The 24,836-nt window shown below is 39.1% G+C and overlaps 1 protein-coding gene across 1 annotated transcript in view; it reads right to left on the bottom strand.

Annotated features, from left to right (window-relative positions):
* TNFRSF11B (tumor necrosis factor receptor superfamily, member 11b) overlaps nt 1-2,191 on the bottom strand; it is a 28,446-nt gene extending 26,255 nt beyond the window's left edge. Inside the window, exon 1 of the mRNA XM_011941078.1 lies at nt 1,783-2,191. Within this exon, the coding sequence (XP_011796468.1) occupies nt 1,783-1,893 (111 nt within the window). The 5' untranslated portion in view covers nt 1,894-2,191. The remainder of the gene's footprint in view (nt 1-1,782) is intronic.
* Between the last annotated feature and the right edge of the window lie 22,645 nt (nt 2,192-24,836).

The following is a 24,836-nucleotide window of genomic DNA, read 5'->3' as shown; positions in this document are numbered from 1 at the left end:
TTTACTATCATTTATGGATTTAAATCTCTTCTAAGTAGAAACCTATATTATTTAGTGGAAATCCTGAAATTTAACTCATTGCTAGTACTTGTACTATTAATTAAATCTTTGAAACAATAAAAGGGGCTAGGAAGAATAAAAGGGTCCCCATATTAACAGCAGCATTATTTATACTAGCCCAAAACTAGGATGATTAAATCAATTGTGGTGTGTCCATACAATGGAATACTATACAGCAGTGAAAATGGACAAATTATTATATATCCTATAGCAGAGAAGAATCTCACAACAGAACTTTGAAAGAAGTCAAATGCAAACAATTGAATGAATTCCATTTATAGAAAGTTCAAATACAAGCAAAATTCATCTATGGTGTTACAATCAGAATACTGATTGTTCTTGCCGTGGACATGGTAGTGACGGGAGTCCCTGAGGTGCTGATAATATATTTCTTAATCTGTGTGCTGGCTCACAAGTGCTCACTTAGAAAAACTGTATTAGGCACTTATGACTTGCACAATTCTCTATGTGTTATATTTCAATGAAGGTTCACTTTTTTAAAAGCTCTCCGTAGTATCTATAGTGATGAAGTTATACATACACACACACACACACATACATATGTATTTTAACATACTTATGGGTAGATTCCTATCCAACTTACCTGTTCTTTAGTGTCTTTGCTATTTATTTACTTATTTATGTTTCTGTATCCTAGGAACTAAGTGGAAGACTACCTAGCCTTCTATTCATTATTTGTGGGTTGGAGGTTGAAATTCAAACATTTACTCAAACACATCCAAAACACATATGTGGCTTAAATATGGCTTTTCCTAGCCTTGCATAAATGTCTGACTCATAACTTGATGTACTCTACACTCTAGTGACATAAAGACAATAAGTCATTGGTCGTAGAAAAACTTACATGCAAATCTTATTAACTTGATCAAAACCTAACCTTTAAAAAAAAAAATCCATGTTACAGAGATTCCTTTCTTTTCCAAATAACATTTTAAAAACAATTTTTAGCCCTATTTAGGGAATTTCAATTATTTAGATATATTTTAGAACATAACATACTGCCAATATTTTCCACAGTATATTGAAGTTGAGAAGTGAAATAATTTTAACAATAAAATTTTATTAAAACATTAAATTGCACAGTTAAGTGTGTGTGTATGTGAAAGAGAGATCTTTTCTCCAAATTATTCCAAATATCCCATATTTGCATTAGAAAAATCTAATAATCTATCATGTCATATTCAATGTATCCAAATTATACTCTAATTATAATGGTTTTAAGAAGACCAACGTCTTCTTCCAACTTACTCTGAATCTAAGGGACCACTTCTTTGCCACTAATAATAAAAGTCCAAGTTCATTAAGCAAAGATAGTATGTACTACATGAGGGCGTTAATATTCTGAGATGAAGACAAAGCTTAAAGACTAAAAAAACCTTCAAACAAAAAGTTCTCTTTTGTTCTCTTCTCTCTCTCTCGCTGTCTCTCTCTCTCTCTCTGTCTCTCTCTCACTCGCTGTCTGTCTCTCTCTCTCACTATCTGTCTTCCATAAAGTCAGCAGGAACTTTGCAGCGTAAAAAGACACCCTAGGGGAAGCATGGCATAACTTAAAAGCGGTTTCCTGCTCCAGCCTGACCCCAAGCCTCTCCTGGGAGGGAGCGAGTGGAGCCTTCTCCCCGCTGGTCCGCTGGGAGGTCTGGAGACCAGGTGGCAGCAGCCTCCCCAGGCGCCGGGCACCCGTCGGCTGGCCCAGGGACTTACCACGAGCGCGCAGCACAGCAACTTGTTCATTGTGGTCCCAGGAAACCTCAGGCGCTTGGAGCCGGCGGCTGGGCGAGCGCTCCGGTGCGTCTCCGCAGCCCGTGCGCTCATCACGTTATATATAGCGTCCCAGCAACAGGAAGTATCGCCTGCCTTTGATCAGTCATTTTTCTATCCTGGACCAAACTTTGCACCTTTCTTTTTTAGGAAGCTTGGGCGGGAGCCGTCGGGGGGTGTGCAGAAAACTCCAGGGTTAACGCTTTCAGGGCTGGGGAGGAAAGGATCCCCCAGGGAGGTGGGGCCTCAGGGGTGGGGCGGTAGTGTCTGGCCCCTGGGAGAGCAGGGGAAAAAAAAGCCACCGGGCTGAGGAACAAGGCGGCTGCTGTCTCTGCGGGGCTCTGAGGTTTCCCGGCCCCTTCCCGCCAGCGGCCAGCCTCCTGGCAGCCGGGATCAGCAGTGGGAGGGCTGGGCACACGCTGGGCAGCTGCCGTGCTTGTGTCTCCTCCACCCTGAGCGTCCGATTCAGCCAAGATCCGGACGCAGCTGGAGTGTGTCCCAGACCTTTGTCCCCTTGCTGGGCGAAAGCTGTGAATTTCCGCCGTTCCCGGCTGCCTGACCCCTTCACTTCTGGTTCCGAAACCTCAAATTACAGGGCCCCTCTTTATGCATGGCATTGTCCTAGGCCTGTTCGGGGAGTTCACAATTATTCATCTTCAAGTTTACATAAACCATGTAGTAGGAATTTTTCTAACTCATGTCTGATTGGCCCTAAAGCCCGTGCTATTCTGCATTCACTCCTTGTTGTCTGGGGTAGTTACAGCCAGAGAGAATCCTGCAGAGTGAAAATTGAACTGCCTAGGGCAGGGAGAACCTTGCGGAGCACTATTTCCTTCACCAACACCATCATCATGAAAGGGCTATTGGTGCCAGAGCTTACTGGGTGCTGAACTTCTGGAGTTGTCTCCTGGAGGTCTTTCCACTAGCCTCAAGCTATTGACAGAAGTTTGGCACTTTGCTCTGGGGTTCGCTGTCTCCATCAATTCCCTAGTCTGGAAGTTAGACTTGATGACTTGTGAAGCTAGTCCCATTCATGGATTACAGTTCTCGGGTTGCCACTGAAACTGTTTGCAGATGGCTGAAAAAGTCCCTGCAGAGCTGCTTCCCCATCAGGGCCAAGTGTTCAAGTTATATGTCTCCAGAGAAGGGCAAATACTGCCTTTCACCAGATTCAAGGAAAGGAAGGTGAAGAATCAGGAGGGGGACCCCCCGGGAGCAAGGATGGCCCACCGGGATCAGAGCATCTGCCCCTTCCAATGGACATCCTTCCACCACGAGTTCAAAGTGGATCCATAGACTGTTCCATGCTGCAAATTACAGAAGATGGGGGTGGCATTCAGCTTTGTTCCTCAAGGGCCAGAATATAACAGCATGCTGGTTTCTTAAGGGAACTAGTGAATAAATGTAGCTCAGTGAGTGTGGATAAAGTTGTATGACTCCAAATCACTCCTCATATTTTGAATCGTAGTTTTGACATCTATAACCTGAGATATCAACACTTAGACTTGCCACGGGACTCAGGTCAATCCAAGTGTTAGTAGTGAAGCACTATATAAATAGCAGTATTATTATTTTTGTTAGAGTAATATTTGTCTAGGATATTATTTGAAGGTGTTTCTCTCAGAACATAAAAAGATGCCAATATGTGGGTGTCAGACCTTAGAGAAAACTAATCAAGAATTGAGTCCTCCAGTGTTAACCCTGGGAAACGTTTATGTCTCCCTAAGCCTCATCTATAAGATAAAAATATGCTGATACTGCAAAAATGTAAGAGAAAGCAAATAGAAGCATTTAAAAAACAATTATATAAATGATGGTGATCACTAATTATGAGCATTAAATAAAGTAATGCATGTAAAATAACTCAGCACAATGCCTGGCCCATAGGAATTATTTCCTATAGTTATGATTATTCTAGGGCGATACCTAAGATACTGGCCTTTGTAACCTAGATTTGAGCCCCAACTCCAGTTTTTCCTAGCTCTGTGACCTCAGACTAGTTGCCTAACCTATTTGTGTTTCCATTTTTTTTATTCCTATAATGAGGATAATAATCACATGTACCTCAAAGTATCATAAAGGTTATTGTAAAGATTGAATTGGATAAAAGATGTAAAACACTAAAAATAGTGTCCAGCACATAGTGAGTGCTCATTAAGTGTTATTATCTGAGGTTCTCATGTGGACATTTGTATGAGCACAAGGCAAATCTAGATTGTAAGCTCCTGAGGGCAGGAACTACATATTTTTCTATGGTATTCACTGAAGCTTTTAGCTCAAATTCTGGCTCTCCCTGTAAAGGAGCAATGGTGGTGATTTGGGGATTCAGGGGATTGGTAATTAGGTGTAATCTGGAGACAGGTTGGGGCACCATTTATCTAGAATCACAAAATAGACTGTGTATTGATTGTGCATTTCATTTCAGGGTCTAACTGTGGGTCTTTTATTCATCACCCACTGACAGGAAACTGACAGAGACCGTGAGTTATCAGTCATTTCATTTGTTATATTCTTGGAGCAATCTGGCCCATCCCCTAGGGTATTCCTAAGTAATCCACTACTGTGGGCTGCAGACTCTGAACACTCCGAGCTGGAGTTCATTTTAAGATTTAATTGGAATGGACCCAGGGATTCTAGGCTGAACCCAAAGGGGGACATTCGAACAGTAACTGGAAGACTACATTCATCTTCCTGTGACAGATCCCTCATTAACAGAGGCCATCGGTGACATTAAGCAGAATGTTCCATAAATTTAACCTTCTGTTTCTAGGCACCAGATATATGTGATGCTGACTTTCTAGGGGATACCTCATCAGATATTCCTCCTCTCTTATATCCTAAACTCTTCTGAATTAGGTCCCATGTTGAACAGATTTTGGATTGGCCCCCAATGACATACTGTCTACTCCCCCAAAACCCCATTTCAGCCACTTCTAAAGCTTAGAGAAATGGTAGCTGAATATTAGGAGTTCCTACAGGGAAAACACTTTATCTCTAGCACAGTAGCACAGGCCCTGATCCAGATGGTCATTTATAATCATCATCATAATGGAAATACTTGAGACTCAGGAAAGCAATTGACTTAGGTGATTTGGGAGACAAGCCACACAGCCCTAACGTAACTGAAAAGTGTCTAAAACATCTTGTGCCTATGCTTCCTCACCTGAAAATTGTAAATAATAGTTCTGGTTATGTAGACAAAAGGATATTAACTTGAAGAACAAGAACAAATTCCTTGTTATTTCATTGTTATTAAAAAGAATTTTTATTCTTATTTTATAAAAGGAACAGAGAAAAAGGAGGAGAAAAACAGCAGATAGCCCATTGATTTATTTTATTAATATTTGTCAATTTCCTCCTTTAAAAACACAATTTTAACCATATTAATATTTGAGACACAAACTATTTACCTTTATAGGTCTAGACTATGTTTTAAAACATATATATTTTAAAAATAATGTACAGAAAGGTAAAGGTAAAGTTATCTAGCTGACTCACTTTCTGATGAAGCTAGTCACCAGTAGCTCAAGAGTTTGCCTGAACGAGTTGGACTAGGGGTCAGTAGTCGCTACTTATGATTCACTACTCACCTATAATGTGATTCTGGCATTGCTAGCCATTCATTAACATAGCCCTTTCTTTGAATATTGGCCTTAATCAATCACACAAATATAGAAATATAAACAAGACTGTGTATTACATGAAAAGAAATAAGTGGCAATAGAAGGACCTGACCCGGTTTGACTTTTAACAAGAACTCTGAAAACTGCGTATATTAACAAATGATGAACACGTGGTGAAGAGGTGGGGCGGGAGAGCCTTTGGGCAAGGAGGACAGGGTGTCAGTAGGTCTCCCAGTGGGAGGAAACAAGGTGGGATTTCAAGGAACTATTCCAGTATGGTTGCTGCATGGAGAGCAAGGCATTGTGTGGACCAGGAGAGGCTGAAGAGGTGAGTGGACAGTGGCCAGGTTGCAGGTGGAAGTGTTTCCAGTCTTTCTTCAAAGAACCATACAAAGTACTAGAGAGTATTAAGCATACGAGTATGTCTTAATCACTTTTGACTATTACAACAAAATATCATAAACTGGGTGGCAAATTTAAGCAACAAAAATTTATTTCTCACAGTTTTGGAGGCTGGAAGTTGGGGGTCCAGAAACCAGTATGGTTGAGTTCTGATGAGGGCCTTCTTCTGGTTTGCAGACTGCCAACTTTGTCTTGCAACCTCACATGGCAGAAAGGGTTAGAGAGTTCTCTTGGGTCTCTTTTATAAGGGTACTAATCCTATTTGTTAAGGCTCCACCTGCATGGCCTAATCACCACCCAAAGGACCCCTCTCCTAATAGCATCACCTTGAGGGTTAGGATTTCAACATCTGAATGTTTGAGGAATGCAACATTCAGTCCATAACAAAATGACATGATCATTTAAGCTGCTGAAGGGTGTAATTCTCTGAACCTCACCCTGCTCGTGGCCATAAATACAAATATAGACATGTAAGAGAAAACTCTCTTAAACTGCAAATCACAGTCAAATTGATGACACCTCTGGGTAGGGAAGTTGGGAATTAAGGAACAATGACCTCAACAGTCCATAACAGGGATCTGTTGTTCTGATCAGCTCAAGGAAGAGATACAACCTCTTGCTTATAAACTTTTGCCAGTCACTCCAGTCACTTCAACTGGAGTTTCCAGAAACTCAGTCATCTAGCGCCTACTCAGTCCCACGAAATCAGTTTCTTAGTTAACTGATGCATATTCCAAATAACCACTCATCAGATGGCTTCTGGACAAGTAAATGTTTATATCAACATAGTAGTAAAGAATACTGTACACCCACTCAGGGTTCCTTCTCAAAAAGTATTGATGTAATTTGATCATCTCTAGCATTAATTCAGAAATGCTCCCCACTTCCCTGATGCCCATGCAATTTGTCTGTACCTGGCTAATGGAGATGTCTTCATTAGATAAAAACTCTTAAAATGATTTTCTTAATAGTCAATAAAATGCTTCTATCTGGGAAAGTCCTGACCTGGAACTAAAATAAATTTTTAGAAACAGAGGTTTTGATGAGATAGTTTTCAGAGAAACTAGCCTGCAAGAGAATTGCTTCCTGAAACAAGGGTTTGCCTATAAAAGCCTTACCCTAAACGAACCTTTTCAAATAAATATTAAATCAAAGAGGGGAGTTAAGTGCCTTAACATTTAATGAAGGGATACCATTAACAAATCAGGAAAGAAAGTGTGTCTCAGCACCAAAAACATATTCATTTATTCAGCCAAGATTTACTTCGTATCTACTTGTGACAAGCACTGTGTTAAGTACCCTGATAGAGATCAAAAGTCCCCATACTTCTGAAGCTTACAATCAAGCTGGAGAGAAAGAGTCACCAACTAAACCTAGAGATAAACTCTTCGGATGGTGAGAGGTCAATTTTAGAGCGGTGATGTCTAGGACACAAGTTAAGATAATGTAATGGTGACTGGCTATGAAGGCCTACTTTAGCTGAACTTTTTAGGGAAGGGCTTTCTAAAGAAGCCCCTTTTGATCAGACAATGGAAGTAGAGAAAAGAGCACGTGAGGTGGCCCAAGGGAGCAAAGTCAATGAGGCTAGGCCCAAGGGAACTGGAAAGAGATACACCTTATGTGTCCAGAGAGGTGAACAGGGCCAGTCCATGCAGTGTCTAGAGGGTCAGGGTAAGGACTTGTCACTTGAATCTATGGACAGTAGGAAGTCATTGGCATGTCTTAAATGTGAGTGAAGTGATTTGACATATATGCTAACAGATAATGTGGCTAGAGTGGAAGCAGGAGGAACACTGGGTCATTGTCTCCAGGACAATCATCACTGAATGCTTAGAATACATTAAGAATGAATTCTCTAGTCAATCCTGCACCTCGCATAACCATAATTTCACCCACAGGAGCTCCTTTTACCACCATTATGTTAGGTAACAAAGCCTCTGGTGTTGCTGAGAGATGGACAGGGTTGAATCCCTGGAATGGGAAACTTCTGATGAAATACTAGTTCCTCTCCCGGGAAGTGGGAATCCCAGTAAAGTCAATTGCCTGCCTGGAGAGAGTAGCTCAACCTGAAGAATGTGTACATAAGGTCACGCTGCCTGTGCTGAAGTATTTTGAAATAAGTTACAGATATAATAACAGCAATCCAGGGCAAGCGAGTAGGCGGAGGAAAGAGTTGTGTGCAGGGAATAGCTCAGACGACAGTGGGAGAGAAAGAGTAGGACTTTGCTCCAGAGGAATATGAACAATGCATAAACAAAAAGCAGCCCTACTTTCATCACTGCAGTTTCTTCTCAGGTGTGTGAAATGGCCTTTAAGGGTTCATATTTCTGTACACTCCACATAGCATTTGGTGAGAATTAGGGGGGTGAGAGCAGTGGAACTTGAAAACAGTCGAAGTCATCCTTTTGCTTTGGGTCGGAAAGACGTTGTCTGTGCTTTAGGTTCTTTTCTCCAAAGACATACTGCTTCTGCTGGGAGGAGTTCCACTAAAGCCTAAGGCACACTTGCATTTATAAACCAGACCACTTAACGGTGTTTTGCACAGTGGCACCAGAGGCTGCATCTAGAAATGATGACTTACTTGTTCTAACTCCAGTAAGTGTATGGCAGGAATGCCTCCTTGGCAAGAAAAAGCCTCATGGCTGAAGCTTTCAAATTCATGAACACTATGCATCTTCTGCCCAGGAAAAAAAAAAAAAAAAAAAAAAAAGTGTATCTAGATTTACACAAATTTAGCATTCAATTTCAAAAAGTTCAAGGCCTATGGCTCCAGTGGGGAAATTGATTTGGAATACGATGAGACCTTTCGCTGCTCAGTTTCAAAAAGATGTTTGTACCTTCGTTAATAGTAATATTGTTGTATCATCATTTGTCATATTTCAGTATTTATCTTTCCAGGGTTCTTGACCAGGATACCAATTCTGAATTTTCAATGAGGGTTACATAAATGAGGGTTTTCTCCTCACTAATGCATCGTTATACTAACCAAGTCTATAAATGGGCTTGTCCTTTGAAATTAGGTACCCTCAACAGCTCAGATCTCAAGGCAGCTGATTCTTCCTGGCAGGTGTGGGATGTGAGATTGAGTCATTCTAGAATCTCAAAGAGATATTTGTTGGAGGGAGCAGCAAACAGAGACTGATTCAGTAGCTCCTTGACTTCCAAACAACCTGGTACTTACCACAGTTTACATTTGAAGGAAGCTCTGCCCCTTCTTTAGTGGTTGTTAGATGTAGGGAGATGAAAGGTAGACAAAAGCAGAAGTTCCAACAGGCAAGCACAGTAGGAAGTGTGAAAGAGGGGATTTCTTTTCACGGTCTTTTTAAAGAACAACAAAAAATACCAGTGTCAGATAAGGCTTAGAGAGCATAGGATGAAGATCTGGAAGTTCAGTAGCAAATGTGGTCAAGTCATTCGGGGCCCTTGTAGACTGAAAACAATAGAGCACAGTGATTAGAGCTCAGGCTCTGAGGCTAGACTCTTGTATTTGAATCCTTATTCATTTGCTAGTTTTGTCTTTTCATTGCTCTGTGCCTCAGTTTCTCTAGGCAATAAAGAACCACATAATAGTATCCACCTCCTAGGATTGTTCTGAGTATTCAATGAGAAAATATATACAAGGCACTTAGAACAATGCCTGGCAAGCCATAAGCTCTCCACAAATATTAACTCCTATTTGCAATCAAATTCACTGCTGAGTTACTTGACAGTGATTGTACTTTGTGCTGTGTGGAGACAGCTATTAGGTCATTGCATGAGGAGATTTTATAATTTTAAAGAATTTTCATGCTACTGCTACTACCTATTTGAAACTAGTCTACAAAACTGAAAACCTGGCAATCATGTCAGCTGGCACATGTGTCCCCAAGTTTCCACAATGTGTTCAGCCCCATGCCAGACACTATGAAACCTACTGAAATTGGCTATTCATGTGTCTTCCTTGACTTCTATCTAGTCTCTTGATCAAAGCTTGTTCTATACTTTTTAATACGGATTTTTTAAAAGCTTCAGTAAAGAAGTGATGCAGAAGGTCAGAAGGCATAACGATCTGAGTATGGTATGAATTCCTTAGAAGTTTAGAGATAGGAAGGATATATTTGAAAAGAGATATAATGGTATTTGGAAAGGCTTCTTGAAAGAGAAGGTGTTTCAAACATTAGCAGTGCTTTGAGATACAGATATGAGAAGGGAATGGATTCCAGATAGGAGAAACAAGGCTACTGAATACCCAGAGGTGGATAAGAGTGGGGGGATGGGGATGTTGATGGTAGTGGTAGAACAGGTACTATAGCATGTGTGGCTCCAGCAGAGGGAATCTGGGCAGCGACGGTGAGAGAGGACCTAGTCCCAGTGCTAAAGCTGCAGAGAAGGAAAGGGCTAAGAAAAAGCATGGATAATTTTGAATTCCATGTGCTATTGTTTTACAGGCAGTAGAGGCTGAAAAGATTTTTGAGCATGATCAGACCTAAGCTTCTTTTGTACTTATTTTCTTTAAAATACTTTTGCATACTTTATTTCATTTTGTCCTGATAGCAAGGTTATGCAATGTGTAAGGGAGCCATCATAAGTCTCATTTTACCTAGCTGTGTCATACCCATTGCTCATAAAGCAGAATGATCAAGAGATTGCACTGTAATCCCAGCACTTTGGGAGGCTGAGGCAGGCAGATCACCAGGTCAGGAGATCAAGACCATCCTGGCTAACACAGTGAAGCCCCATCTCTACCAAAAATACAAAAAATTAGCCCAGTGTGGTGGCATGTGCCTGTAGTCCCAGCTACTCAGGAGGCTGAGGCAGGAGAATCAGTTGAACCCGGGGGGGTGGAGGTTGCAGTGAGCCGAGATCATGCCACTGCACTCCAGCCTGAGGGAACAGAGCAAGACTCTGTTAAAAAAAAAAAAAAAAAAAAATTGTGCTGTTCACATGCAGGAGAAGGATTAGGAGAAAGGAGACCAGACAATATGGATCACCTGCAAACCAGGACTTCTTCCATTCTGCAGAACTACTTGTTTGGAAACAATCTGCTTCTGTTCCAAACTGTACCAAAAGTTTAAATAAGAATAATGTATTTATTCATAAAACATATATATTGTCATGTCATGATATCTTTAAATAGGCATTATCAATTTATATTTTAAGTCATACAACAAAATATAACATTTGTATGGTGCTTTTTAACCAACAAAACATTATTTGATCCTTTATTTGACCTTCCCAATAACTAAAATGTAGATAGGCTAAAATGTGATTAATATTCCTACTATAGTGATAAGGAAACTAAAACTCAGAGAGAACTAGTGACCAGTCCAAGGTGGTCCAGTTAGAAAGAGACAGAATCAAAATTAAAGCAAGAACTTGAACTCTACATTCTTTCAAAAATCCCAAGGTTCATTAAATTTTGTTAGCTGTTTCTGTTTAATGCAACTCAAACCATTATCCATTATTTATTTGATAGTAAGCTCCAGCAGGCTAATGGGTATTTTTGACTATTAGTAGACTTCTTTCTTTGCTATGCCTGATGTATTTGAAACCTGTGGGTGGGTGCCAAGATGGAAGACTACAAGTGGCTCATCAGATTCAGGCGCTGGCCCTCTCTGCATGGGGCAGAAACTGGTCAGCAGCACCAAGGGACACTGCCACGCTGACTTTGCTATGAGACATGCTGCACTTTGCTGATTTCTTGGCCTGCCTCCCTCCTCCCATCTCTTACTCCTTTCACTCAGGCCAGAGGAGCAGGGAGAGTCTGACACTGGAGCCCTACCTTTTCTGGCCAGCTACCCATCTGCGTCAAAGTGGTGTTGGCTTTGGCGCCTGGGTGGCTGGATTGGAGACCATTCTTGGGCAGTTATTATTTCTTTCTAATGGTTTCTTGACCTTTAAAGTCAAGGAAGGTTATTTTTGCTTAGAAAGACCTTAAGATTTCAATGGGAATTTTGGTTTTGGATATTTTTTAATGCCCTACTCTGTTCCGAAGAAATTAAAAGAGGCTAAATCACTTTCAAAGAAGTATTTTGCAAGTTGGCATGTCAGCTAGTGGGCCTGCAGCTGAGCTCATGTTCTCCAAGACCTACTTGTCTGAATGAGTCAGGGAAACCAATCACCCCCCTGTTGTTTTGTGTGACCTAAAAGCCAACACTCCCACAGGGCAGTGGTGGATGTAATTTCTGGCACCCATACAAAAATGTTGAGAAACATTTGCAGTCTCTTTAGAATCTTGTAAGGTAAACAGCATACCATGGTCTGCTGGGGCAGCACGTTGAAGTCCAACTGAGAGGAATAACTGACTGTGGTAGAGGTTTATTAGTATGATGAGGAAAGTCCAAGGTGAGTACCAACCTATGCATTCTACAGACTATTCCTGTGTATTCCAGGGAGCAGTAGTGTTCTCTGAAACTATTGCCAGTTAGTGTTTTAAGAAGTTTTGTTGAGTGCATAGATAAATATCTAGTGTATTCATCACCAAGGCTTTAATGAAACCATTCCCTTTACCTGGAAGGTCCTTTATCCAACAAATACTTTATTTTTTACAGCTTTATTGAGCTGTATCAATAAAGTGTATCTCTTTATAAGAAAGGGATAGAATCAAAATTAAAGCAAGAACTTGAACTCTACATTCTTTCAAAAATCCCATGGTTCATCATATTTTGTCAGCTGTTTCTGTTTAATGCAATTCAAACCATTATCCATTATTTATTTGACAGTAAGCTTCAACGGGCTAACTGGTATTTTCGACTATTAGTAGAATTCTTTCTTTCCTATGTCTGATGTATTTGAAACCTGTGGGTGGGTGCCAAGGTGGAAGACTGAAAAAAATTCATATTCAATGAACAATAAATATGTAAGCTGTACAATTTGATGACTTTGGACATATGTGAACACCTGTGGTACCATCACCACAATCAAGGTAATAGGCATAATCAATACCTCCCAACCATTCCTTCATTTCTTTTTGTTTTTGAGGCAAGGACACTTAACATGAGATTTAGTCTCTTAAGAAATTTTGAGCTTATTTGAATTTATAATATTGTTAATTATAAATACTGTGTTATACAGTAAATTTCTAGAATTTATTAATCTAGCATAATTAGAACTTAAGACAAATTGAACAACGCCTTCCCATTTTCCACACCCCTCTGCCCTCAGCAAATGCTATTGTATTCTCTGCTTTTATGATTTTGACTATTATAGATATCTCATAAGAGTGGAATCTTCAATATTTGTTTTCCTGTGACTGGCTTGCCCCAATTCATTCTCATATTCAGTCAACAAATATTGTAAGAACATTCTTGGTGCCAGGCACTGGATATGAGTAAATCTGGGTTTCCATGTTCAAGGGATTAATAATCTACTTAGGGAGACAGATTAGTGATAAGTTGAAACTGAGCATGTAAAAGAAAAACACAGAGTGCCATGGAAGTATGCAGAGGGGGCAGGGAGCTGGGGTCTGGCAAGTCAGGGTGGAAGCTCTGACAGTTACAACAAACAACTAAACAATAAATCAGCTAAAGTTCACGTCAGGAGTTACCAAATAAAGTGATAAAGGTAATAACAACTACCATTTATAGAATATCCATTAACTTTAGTCTTTTGCACACGTCACCCATTTTCCAAATTAGGAAATTGAGACTCAGCAACTTGCTCAAGTTTACTCAACAAATAATTATCAGGGCTGAGGTTAGGATATATCTGCCACTAGCGTTACTACATAACATGTGAATACACACTTGGTTCTTGACTAATATTTCTATTCTTTATGACTAGTCACTTGTTTGATATTACACTCTCCCTCCATACCTAATTCCAGCTTCATTTGACTCAGGGAGCTCTCTCTTGACACAACCTGTCTACTTTTATATTTCACTTTAGCACTTGTCATCATCTAACGTGAAATATCCTATTTCATCAATTCTAAGATGCCCATTTTTCATATTTTTACATCTCTGAAGTTAGGATGCATTAAAACATCAATGGCATAGAAGAGTTTGAGATATCCTTTTCATAGTCTACACATAAAAACAACAGAGCATGCTTGAATTGATAGCTCTAAAATTCCTCAAATATGTAGCATTTTATTTATGTTATATTGCTTTTTTTTCTTTCTTTCCCCAGTAGAGTATAAGCTCCAAGAGGTTAGGGTTTTTGTCTGCCTTTTTCACCTTTGCATTCCCTATCGATTGGAATGTTGTTGAACAAATTAATAACTGGATAGATACAGAGTGCCTACTACGTGTTGGACGCTGTGTGAGATGCTGGACATGGAGCGAGCAATGAAATGGATATGAGCCTTGCCTTCCTGTGGGGGATGCACGTTGAACAAACAGACAAACAAATGAATGCATACACCAATGTGCAATTTTATGTGGGGAGATGGAAAAAGTGAAAACATTGAAAGTGCTATGGAGCAAATAAATGGGGACTGAGGTGTTTTCCAAATTTTGATTAAAAAGTCAAGGAGGACCTCTTTAAGGAAATGACATCAAAGCTGACACCAGAGGGATGAAAGTAATAAGTCTAGGAAGCCCGACTGTTTTGTTGCCTGGCACACCTAATAGCCAATCTTGATCATCCTAGTCCAAAATATTTTCTCCCTTCTTGCCACAATGTCTGATACTTGTATCTGCATGCACTTTTAGTTATATTTTTGCAGATGTCCTTTCATCCTCCTAGATTACAAATACATCGATCCCTTCTCACAGAATAGAGCACTACATTAGGGGAGACAGTAGGTCTGGGTAGTAGTTCCAACTTTGCCCCTCCTTTACAAATTGAGGAAGTTAGATAAACTCTCTGGTCCTCAGTATCTTGCCTGTACAATTAGGTTATATTAGAGAATCTCTAAGGTGTCAATGAGCATTAACATTTAAATTCGGTATTATTAGTCCACTTTAACAAACAGTTTTGAGGAACTACTATGTACTAAGCTGGTAAACTTTCTGTAGGGCACTGAAGAAATTACGATGAAATAAAAAGAAAGATACGATCTGTTTATTTAAGGTGCTTATGATCTTGAGAAGGATACTGATACTTTGATGACTTCAGTATAATGTAGCACAGAATCTCCTCTGCTTCTGAATTTTCAACTATTATAATTGTCTTTCCAAGGAGTGACCAAAGTCAGCCCTGTACCCTGAACTTCTAAGTAAAGGCATTTAACTCTGCTTGCCACCAACAGATGGTACAAGTGGTCACATCGACTAGATACTGTTGCATTAAGTTTTAGAACTAATAGATGAGAGGCAGGTCTGATAACCTAAGTTATTTGTAGGAAAATAAGTATAAGCCAGGGTACTATGGGAATTGAAAGCAAAGGGTCACCTTGTTCCACCTAGGTGAAGGTGGCAGTGCTGTAGAGAGGTCAAAGAGAGAGACGTCATAGGGCATTGATGTCTCAGCTAAGGGAAGAGAAAGGATTAATCAGGTATCTTTCTTGGGATGCTTTCAACTTCAAAATACAGACTACCCATCTAAAGGTGGATTTGATAAGAAGTGCAGTGACTATTCTATTATTTAAGACTATTCTACTATTATAAGATACAGAGGCAGGGAAATTCTCTGTATTGTAAGATACAGAGGCAGGGAAATTCCAAGCTCAAATGGAATCTCAATAACTCAAAATATCGTAGAAAACTCAGGCTCTTTCTACCTTTCCTAGGAATGCTGGGTTTTATTAAGTTTTTCCCTAGTGGTTGCAAGATGACTGTCAAATCTCTTGGCATAATACTTTTATACTTTATTTTTTAAAAGGCTCAAAGGTGGCAACTTTTCTCAAAGTTCTCTTTACCAAAAAGAATAACCAAGCTCTTCTTGCTCCATTTTCCTCATTTCTCACCCCAGTCTCAACAAGATTCCTGGTAGGTTCTGGTGACCAGGCTGAGCCACACACCCATACTCTAAAAGCAAAGGAGGTTGGCAAAGTGTGTACCTGGCATTTCCAGTCTCCATGTGAGATGGCAAATTCTGTCTGCTAGGAAGAAATGTGGATAAAAAGCAGGGAAGAAGTAAGTGGAGTGATTGCTGGGTAGGCCTCCAACACAGTCTTTCAAAACAAGAAGAGAAGAAAAGGGGAGTTATTCATGGATTTCATGTTCAGGACCTGGCACGGTGCTTTGCTTTCTGCATTGCAGGCATTCAATTGATATTTTTTGATTTTGGAATCATTATCATGGAAATAGAAAATCAATGTCAGGTCAGGCAAGTGAGTAGTTAAATTAATTATTCTTTCCAGGCCATGACTAGATGACAGAAAATTAATTCTGTTATTTGAAAGGGTGGCTGTTGATATTTCTAGCGAGGGGTTAAACTGAAATACTAATTCAACATCAAGAGAGGTAGTGGTGGCATTTTCTTAAACCATGTCTAATTTGGCAATGGTTTTATAAACTAAAAGCAAATCAGGGGAAAATCTAAGTTAAATGGAAAAAGACCAGATCCTAGCAGATGAAAGTTTACCGAAAACACCACGTGGAGGGTTTTAATGGAAACAATAGAGTTTGAAATGGTCCCAGGAATATGGAAAAAATTTAGTAGGTCCTTATAAAGGATTGTTTGTTGACTATACATGGAAACTCACAAGAAGGAAGCAAAAGAGGACACCACATTAGTTCATTTTTTAAAAAAATCAACTATATACAAAGCAGACACTAATATTTTTTGGAAAAATTTCCTTTGCCTTTTCCACAACTACAGAAAAATCAGAAAGCTGTGAAGTTTTTTCCTACTGTAACAACAACAAAAAGAATATTACATTCAGAAAGAAGAAACAAGTCGTTCTTTTGGAAGGGGTGAATTATTTTAAATAATTTGTATGAAGTAATGCAGGGAGATTTCAGTATCAATATGAACTTGCTGTAGCACACTGATCCTTTGAAATGTCTTTTCTTCATGTCTTTTAAGCCTGTCAAATCCTTTTGCAGAATTGTGAGAGCTTGCCTAAAGAATTGAAAACAATACAGATGAATAAAAGATATAGATTATTTTCCACTGCTCTTTCTTGGATGAAATTGTTCCATGGTTTTTTAAATGACTGGGACTATTTAACGGCAACCATAATGTATTTTCTGTGGTTTCTTAATTTGGAATTTTACTCTTCAGCTCCACTTCATCCTGTCTTTCTTCTTATTGAATGCCAAGGCATTTAAACACAGGAAAAGGGGCCACAAAGGATCATAGGAGGTTGGCTTATGTTTAAGCCTTTCTAATTGCATAGCATCTGCTGTGATGTGTCAAGCCAGGTACCATATTTCTATTATAAATCAGTCTTTCCGCCTAGACTAGATTCACAATCTTTTTGGAGTTATTATATACTTTTGTTGATCAACTTTTTAAACACCACTTGGAGTCCTTAGATTCCTCCAATTCTTTAAAGGTAATGATGCGGTTTCTGTACCACTTTCAGTATTTAATAAGACACAGGAAAATGGTTTTACCCCAGGAATCCATACTACAATAACACAGGGAGATTTTATATCTATACAGGGTCTACTTGGCTTGGCATGCCAAATTAAAATCTCTAGGGTAGAGGTCTGGCAAAAGTGTTTGGAAACACTTGTTCGATTTATTCTGTTGGACAAGTCTGGTTCGGAGACATTGGCATATTTGAAGTAATAAATTTACCATCAAAAAAGAAAAGAAAAAAAATGGAAAGAAAAACCAAAGTCTGCATAGGCAGCTCTTGCCTCTAATATGCCACCTTCATAGTATGATAATACTGAAAATTGACACAGTATCATGCTTAGGATACAAATGCCCTAGATTCAGATTTCTGCTCTGCTTTGTCACCTGAATCAAAGTAAACTTGTAGCTGTTCCATGCCTTAGTTTACTTACTTGTATAATAAATACAATAATAATGTCTGAAGTAATTTTGAAATTAAGTTATATATCATGTATAAGATTAAATACTTATAAAGTACCTTCTGACTGGCATAAATTAATTGCTCAAACAATGTCAATTGTTATTTCAGGCTGCTCAGAGGCTCAGATTGGAAGTTAAATAATATGTTTTATTAGAAAATAAAAACATAAATAATTGTAAACAAAGAAATTTTGTTTAGTAGCTGGAACATTTAAAAACCTAAGATCCACATGGGATTTTGTTTTAGGTCCTTGGTATTATAAATGTTAAGTCCATATTTTCATTAAAATAATCATATTAGCATTGAGAATGCCAGAGCAGTCCCCTTTAAAGGCATTAGTAAAACCCTAAAGTATCACAACGTGATAGAAATTACTGGGGTGGATAATTAAGGACGGTGTTATTTCCTGCAGGCTAGGGGTATTTTGGACTGGATTATCCAATAAGAAGATTAAGAATGCATTTAGTGCAAGAAGAGGACGTGACAAGAAAATGACAGTTCTTTAAATGAAATTATTCAATATAGATGTTTCAGAAATGCATTTAATTAGTCATCAAAATAAAATTAGATATTTGTTTTAGCTATTTATATTTATTTTGTGTTTACAGGTTTTTTTTTTAATACAAATAAGAGTAGCACACAAAATGTTTTTTCAGTTCTTGGGGGTCTCTGATAGCTTTTAGTCTGGGCCTGAGTCAGATTCACTTCTAGGAATTCTGAGTGTGAATTCCGTGTAAGCAATTTCTTTAGACAGTGTTTTCTTGCAGTGATGACATTTGGGAGTGGAGTTAGTAGAAACTCTGTAATTACAATCTTTGCTCTTATCCCTAAATATATGGCATAGATGCTAAACCATCTGGTTATACAATAGACAGGAGTCACCTGACAAAAATTCTCCTTCAACAACTCTGATTTGCCATAGAACTCCTTTACTAACTTCATAATAGATTGTAAGCTCCACAGCAACAGGACCAGGCACTCTCCATGGTCCCTAGGCTCCACATCAGCAGTGGGAGCATCCCACATTTCAGAATCAAAGGAGTCTTTGTGTGTGTGTGTGTGTGTGTGTGTGTGTGAGTGTGTGTATGTGTATGTATACACACACACTTTAAATTCTGGAGTACATGTGCAGAATGCGTGCAGGTTTGTTACATAGGTGTACATGTGCCATGGTGGTTTACTGCACCCATCAACCCGTCATCTGCATTAGGTATTTCTCCTAATGCTCTCCCTCCCCTAGCCCCCCACCCCCAACAGGCACCAGTGTGTCATGTTCCCCTCCCTGTGTCCATATGTTCTCATTGTTCAACTCCCACTTATGAGTGAGAACATGTGGGGTTTGGTTTTCTACTCTTGTGTTAGTTTCCTGAGAATGATGGTTTCGAACAAATACTGTTGCCTCAAAGATGTCCACATTCTAATACCCAGAAACTGTGAATATGTTAACTTACATAGCAAAAGAAGTTTCACAAATTTGATTACATTAAGGATCTTGAGTTAGGGGAATTATCCTGAATTATCTGAGGATCTCTATAAGAGGAAGGCAACAGGATCAGTCAGTAGAAGGAATTATGATAATGGAAGTAGACTTTGGAGTGATGGGGCCAAGAGCCAAGCCAGCAACCTCTGAAAGCGAATAAAGGAAGGAACAGATTTTCCCCTGAAGTCTCCAGAAGGAACCAGCACTGACAGTACTTTGATTGTAGATCCATAAGACTTATTTTGAACTTGTGGCCTCCAGAATGATAATAAATTCATGTTTCTTTAAGCCACTAAATGTGTGATAATATTGCAGCAAACATAGGCAACTAATGGAGACTCATGGATCATCACATTTAATCTACTCATTTTTGATTAAGTGATATAAGGTCCAGAGAGTTTGGGTGTGCATTTATTCACTCATTCAACAATTTATTCATTTGCTAACATCTGCCAGGCACTGTTAGCAGTAAACATCTGATCTATACTATGCCTTTTTCTGAATCTTTCACTCAGGACCCTGGGAATTAGAATCTGGAATGGAGAGTCCCCCAGAAGCAAGATGTTTGGAGCTGATGAATTGTAATGATGGTTCACCCAATCCCCAGAGCTGTACTCTTTCCATTCCCTCCAGAGGCTGGATAATTGGTTTCTTTCTTTTCTTTTCTTTGCTTTGCTTTGCTTTGCTTTTCTTCAGCTCCTTATAATAAATTCCTTCATTTATGGAAGTTGGATAGAGTAGATCTCTGTATTTATTATACCCACTGTAGAAAATTATCTAAATAATCAGTTAATGGTGTCCTCTGATCACTTCAAAGGTTTATGAGAGTTTTAGATCAATGATTTCTTTTTACAAAGGTCATTTTATTCCACAGAAATAACTGGCAGGTCACTAACCAACTGATGTTGTCATCCCCAACAAAGCAAGACCACACCCTCATCTCAGCATTTGGGAAATATTTTTCTCTGTCTATGTGGAAAGAAGAATGTGAGCCACAGACTGCATTTGCAATCCGCTGATGTCTGAGCTGCTAAAATGTGTTGTGGATAGAATCGTTTTATTATAAATATGAATTTCTTAATAATTTCAGTAAGCATTACCTTTCATCTACAAATAAGAAGATTGTTTTTATTGGATACGTTTTAAAAATAGCCAAGAAAGGTGTGGTGGCAGATGTATCTTGAGTTTAATAAGTAGCCATAATCCTATTTAAGGAGTAGCAAGTTATTGTAAGGAGGAGAAAGGACAAATCAGAGAGCAGAGCCACTGCCTGTATGGGCACAGGTCTGTGGGGGTACATCCAATGACTCCACAAATAGTCTCTTGATGACTGTAGTTCCAGACACACTTGAGACTTTAGTCTGTCTCCCCCTTTCTGACTTTGACAGTCTCTGATAGTAGCAAGATTCAACAGGTTGGTTAAAAGATTAAAACTGAATCCAGGTTCCACTATTTGATTTCTTTGATCAACTTAACTGTAAATGGTAATATTAACATCTATTTTCTAGGTGGTGGTCAAAGAATCAAATGAGATAATAGCTGTCAAGTATTTAGCAGTGTCTGATGCATAGTGGAATCTTAATATATGTTTTTGCCTTTTTTTTTTTTTTCAAATGCAAGTGTGACTAAGTACATGCTTTAGCTTTTGTATCTCTGGGAGATCATTAGAAAGCATTGTGACTCTTTGAACGATATAATACCCTTTGACACACATCATACTTTTTCGTCATACCAATAATTTAATGAGTAAGTACTATAATTATGTCCATTTTATAGATAAGAAAAATGAGGCTCAAAGAGATTAGGCAACTTGATCAATGAGTACGAGCATAATACTTGTCACAAATACGACTGGCATTCAAGTCATTGAACTCAGAGCCCCTTCATTTCACAGTCCATGCTTTTTCTTTGAAATTTGCAGGGAGCCTGACTTTGTAATGGCCAAAGATCAAGCCAGGTTAGGACTATCTCTGTCTAGTAGTCTTCCTATTTTCACTGTCAGTAAAAACACATGACTTAAGGTCAACCCTAGGTATGCTGAATCTTCACCAAGGAAGGGGGAGTTGGGTTAGTGTTAGTTTGAGTGTGGCCTCCTTATTCTGTAGGAGTGGGAAACCACATTTTAATCTTGGTAGGGTTTCAGACAAGCAACCAAAAGGAGAAAAAAAAACAAACAAACTGTGCTTGCTATCATTTCATCCTTCACTCCCAAACTCCACCCCCATCCTTGGCATGCTAGTTGGCATAGACTACACTCTTTCTTTCTAGGTCACCTCTGGATGATTGAATTTCTATGCTGAAAGTCATAGGTAGCTTTAACGCATGACTCTCTTTTTCTGGGTTCCAATAACCATATCATCTCAATTTTTGGAAGGTGGCAGGGGGAATTAGGAGTGGTAACACACTCAGGGTACCACACACCATTGTAAACAATAGCTTATTAAATCTCCCTCAATTTAGCCTACTTTTTAAATGGGAACATGAGTGATAAAATAAGTAGCTCCAAATCGTCCTAAGAAGACCTACCCTAGGTAGATAATGGCTGTTTATATCAGTTTCTTTTCTTGTCTCCAAATCAAAGTCCTCAATTGCACAGTGTCCTTTTATGACTGTTTTCTCTTTCAAGGGTATCCTATGCAGTCATTTTAATTTGGTTTTCCTTATACATAAAAAATGTTGAAGTCTGGTTATGTGGACATTGTAAGGAATATTGAATACACAACCTCACAAAGGAGTCTAGTTGCATTTTAGAGGTAGCAGAAGATAATATAGTGAGAGTAGTGGTATCAGATCACTTGGCTAAAAATCTCAGTTTTACTATCTGCTAACTATTTGATCCCAGTTTGCTTAAACTCTTTTTATTTCAGTAGCATCAGGAGAATTGTATCAGGAGCTTTTGACAGCTCTGCGCCACACTCCCACCTGCAATCAGACTTCTAACCTCTATCATTTTAAGATTAATCTGTACTTTACTGCTTCCCACTCCTACTCCAAGCTCATCCCCTTACTAGAGTCAAACTGAATGAATTTGTTTGCTGCTAACACATATGTGGCTCCTTCCTAAATTCTTTCTTAAAAAATAGCACCTAGTGTGATTTGAAAACTCTAATTTTTCTCTTGATGGTCATATGTGCCTTGAGTAGAAAAAGTTATGTTGGGCTTATAACCAATTTTCTGATCCTGCAATTCATTTATTTGTTTAACTTCATTTCCACTAGCCCAGGTCTCTAGAAGGAAGCAGAGACCCTGAGCAATGGAATTTCAGGGCTTACATATAACAACTTCTAGTTTTACTCCATTCTTGGCTCTGAGAGAGTCAAATAAAGAGCTACTTACATGTTCTTCTTTCTCCTTTGCCCTCTAGGTCTGGGAGTACCTGCTCTTACCATCTCCCAGGGAGAATGTGAGAGTAAATTATGTGATTTCCAAATTTGTATATCCAACCTGGGCTTTCCACCTGAACTCTAGATGTAATGTCTACTTGGGAATGCCTGATAGGAGTCTCAAACATGGCAATCCAAGGTAGAACGCCAATTTCCAACCTGTACCCTCACCTCTCCCTAAAAAGTAAAACAAACTGACAAAATTTTCTCCTACTCTTCCCCAGTAACCCGAGTTGCTCTGGCTAAGAAGCTCAACACTACCTCTGACTTCTTACTTTCTCCCATAGTCCACATTCAATACATCCACAAAACTATGAGCTCTGCCTTTAAAATCCATCTACCTTCTAGTATAATCATTATTGTACCCCTACTCCAGGTGTATTAGTTCGTTTTCACACTGCTGATAAAGACATACCTGAGACTGGGTAATTTATAAAGGAAAGAGGCTTAAATGACTCACAGTTCAGCATAGCTAGAGAGGCCTGAAGAAACTTACAACCATGGCAGAAAGGGAAGCTAACATATTTTTCTTCACATGACGTCAGCAAGAAGTGCTGAGCAAAAGAGAGAAAAGCCCCTTTTAAAGCCATCAGATCTCATGAGAACTCACTCACTATCAGGAGAACAGCAGCATGAGGGTAACCACCCCCATAATTCAATTACCTCCCACTGGATCCCTCCCATGACATGTGGGGATTGTGGGAACTACAATTCAAGATGAGATTTGGGTGAGAACACAGCCAAACTATATCACCAGGTAACTGATACTTCTCACCAGAATCATGGCTTGAGCTTCTTAACTGTTCTCTCAGCTTCTGCCTTTATTCCGTTTTAGTTATGTATTAATGCATAATAGTTCACCACAATATTAGTAGCTTAAAACAGCATTCATTTATTATCTTATAACTTCTATGGGTCAGGAGTCTTGGCACAGCTTCTCTCAGGGTCTCCTATAAGACTGCAATCAAAGTGCAACCTGAGGCTAAGGTTTTATCTGAAGGCACGACTGGGGAAAGATTCACTTCCTCAAAGGCTGTTGGCCTGAACGGGTCTCAGTTCCTTTTTGGCTGTTGGTCAGAGGCTACCCTCACTTCTTTGACATGTATATTTCTCCACTATGGCTTCTTGCTTCATCAAAGTACACAAGTCAAAAAGACAAGAGAATCTACTAGCAAGACAGAAGTTACAGTCTTATGCAACCTAATCACAGAAGCAACATCCCATTACATTTTCTACATTTTATTGGTTATAAGCAAGTCATAGATCTTGCTCACACTCAAGTGGAAGGCATTAAACAACAGCATGTGTAGCAAGAAACAGGAATCATTGAGAAGTTGCCTGCTACATTCTCTTACTCTTTCTTGTTCATGTCGCAGTTGGAGAAATCCTTTAAAGCATGAGTCAGGTCATGCCATACATATATTCCAAACCTTCCAGCTATTACATATTTAACTCACAATAGACTCCAAATTTTTCACAATATCCTTGCATCATCCCCATCTCAACTTATATTACTCTTCTGATACTCACTTTGGTCTGGAAGTACTGACTTTCTTCTTATTCCTCAAACCCACCTGGCCCTGTCCCATTTCAGGACCTTTGCACTGTAATTCACTCTACTTGGATCCTTCTTGCCCCATGTACATTTATGGTCTGTCTTTCATTTAATTCAGGCTTTTGCTCCAATGTTACCTTTGTAAGAGGCCTTTCTAGACTATGCTATCTAAAACAGCAATTCCTTCCTTGCTTTCTGCCTCCTTACTTTTCTCTATTTTTATTCTTATTATTTTAACTGCATAAAATATTATATACCATATTTAATTATCTGGGTTTTTTTTTTTTTTTTACCACTAAAAGGAAAGCTGGAGCAAAGACTGCCTATTTTATTCATGCAATACATGGAGACCTATTTGTCAAAATACAGGGGAAGTATGATAGGACAAATGTAAGCACTAAAGAAGTAGAAAAAGGAGAGTGCTGATTTCTTCTAATAATTATACTGTAATCATTCAAAAGGGTACAGCAAAATACTATGCTCTGATCGTAAGGAAGAGGTGTGTTTTCCCTTAATTAAGATAAGAATTCCTTCGAGGACATTCAGTTACCTTTACCGCTGTCTTATCAAGCAACTTTGTGTCACTAACTCAGTTTTGTAATTGTCTTGTTCTGGGAACAACTGTGAATGGAGGGGTATTGGCATGAGGGTTTTGATGACTACAGTTGTTCATTCTCACTGTTCTCAACTTTATAGTGGC

This window comes from Colobus angolensis, unplaced genomic scaffold (genome assembly GCF_000951035.1).
Source record: "Colobus angolensis palliatus isolate OR3802 unplaced genomic scaffold, Cang.pa_1.0 Scaffold198, whole genome shotgun sequence".
NCBI lineage: Eukaryota > Metazoa > Chordata > Mammalia > Primates > Cercopithecidae > Colobus > Colobus angolensis.
This window is presented reverse-complemented; position numbering and strand designations above follow the sequence as displayed.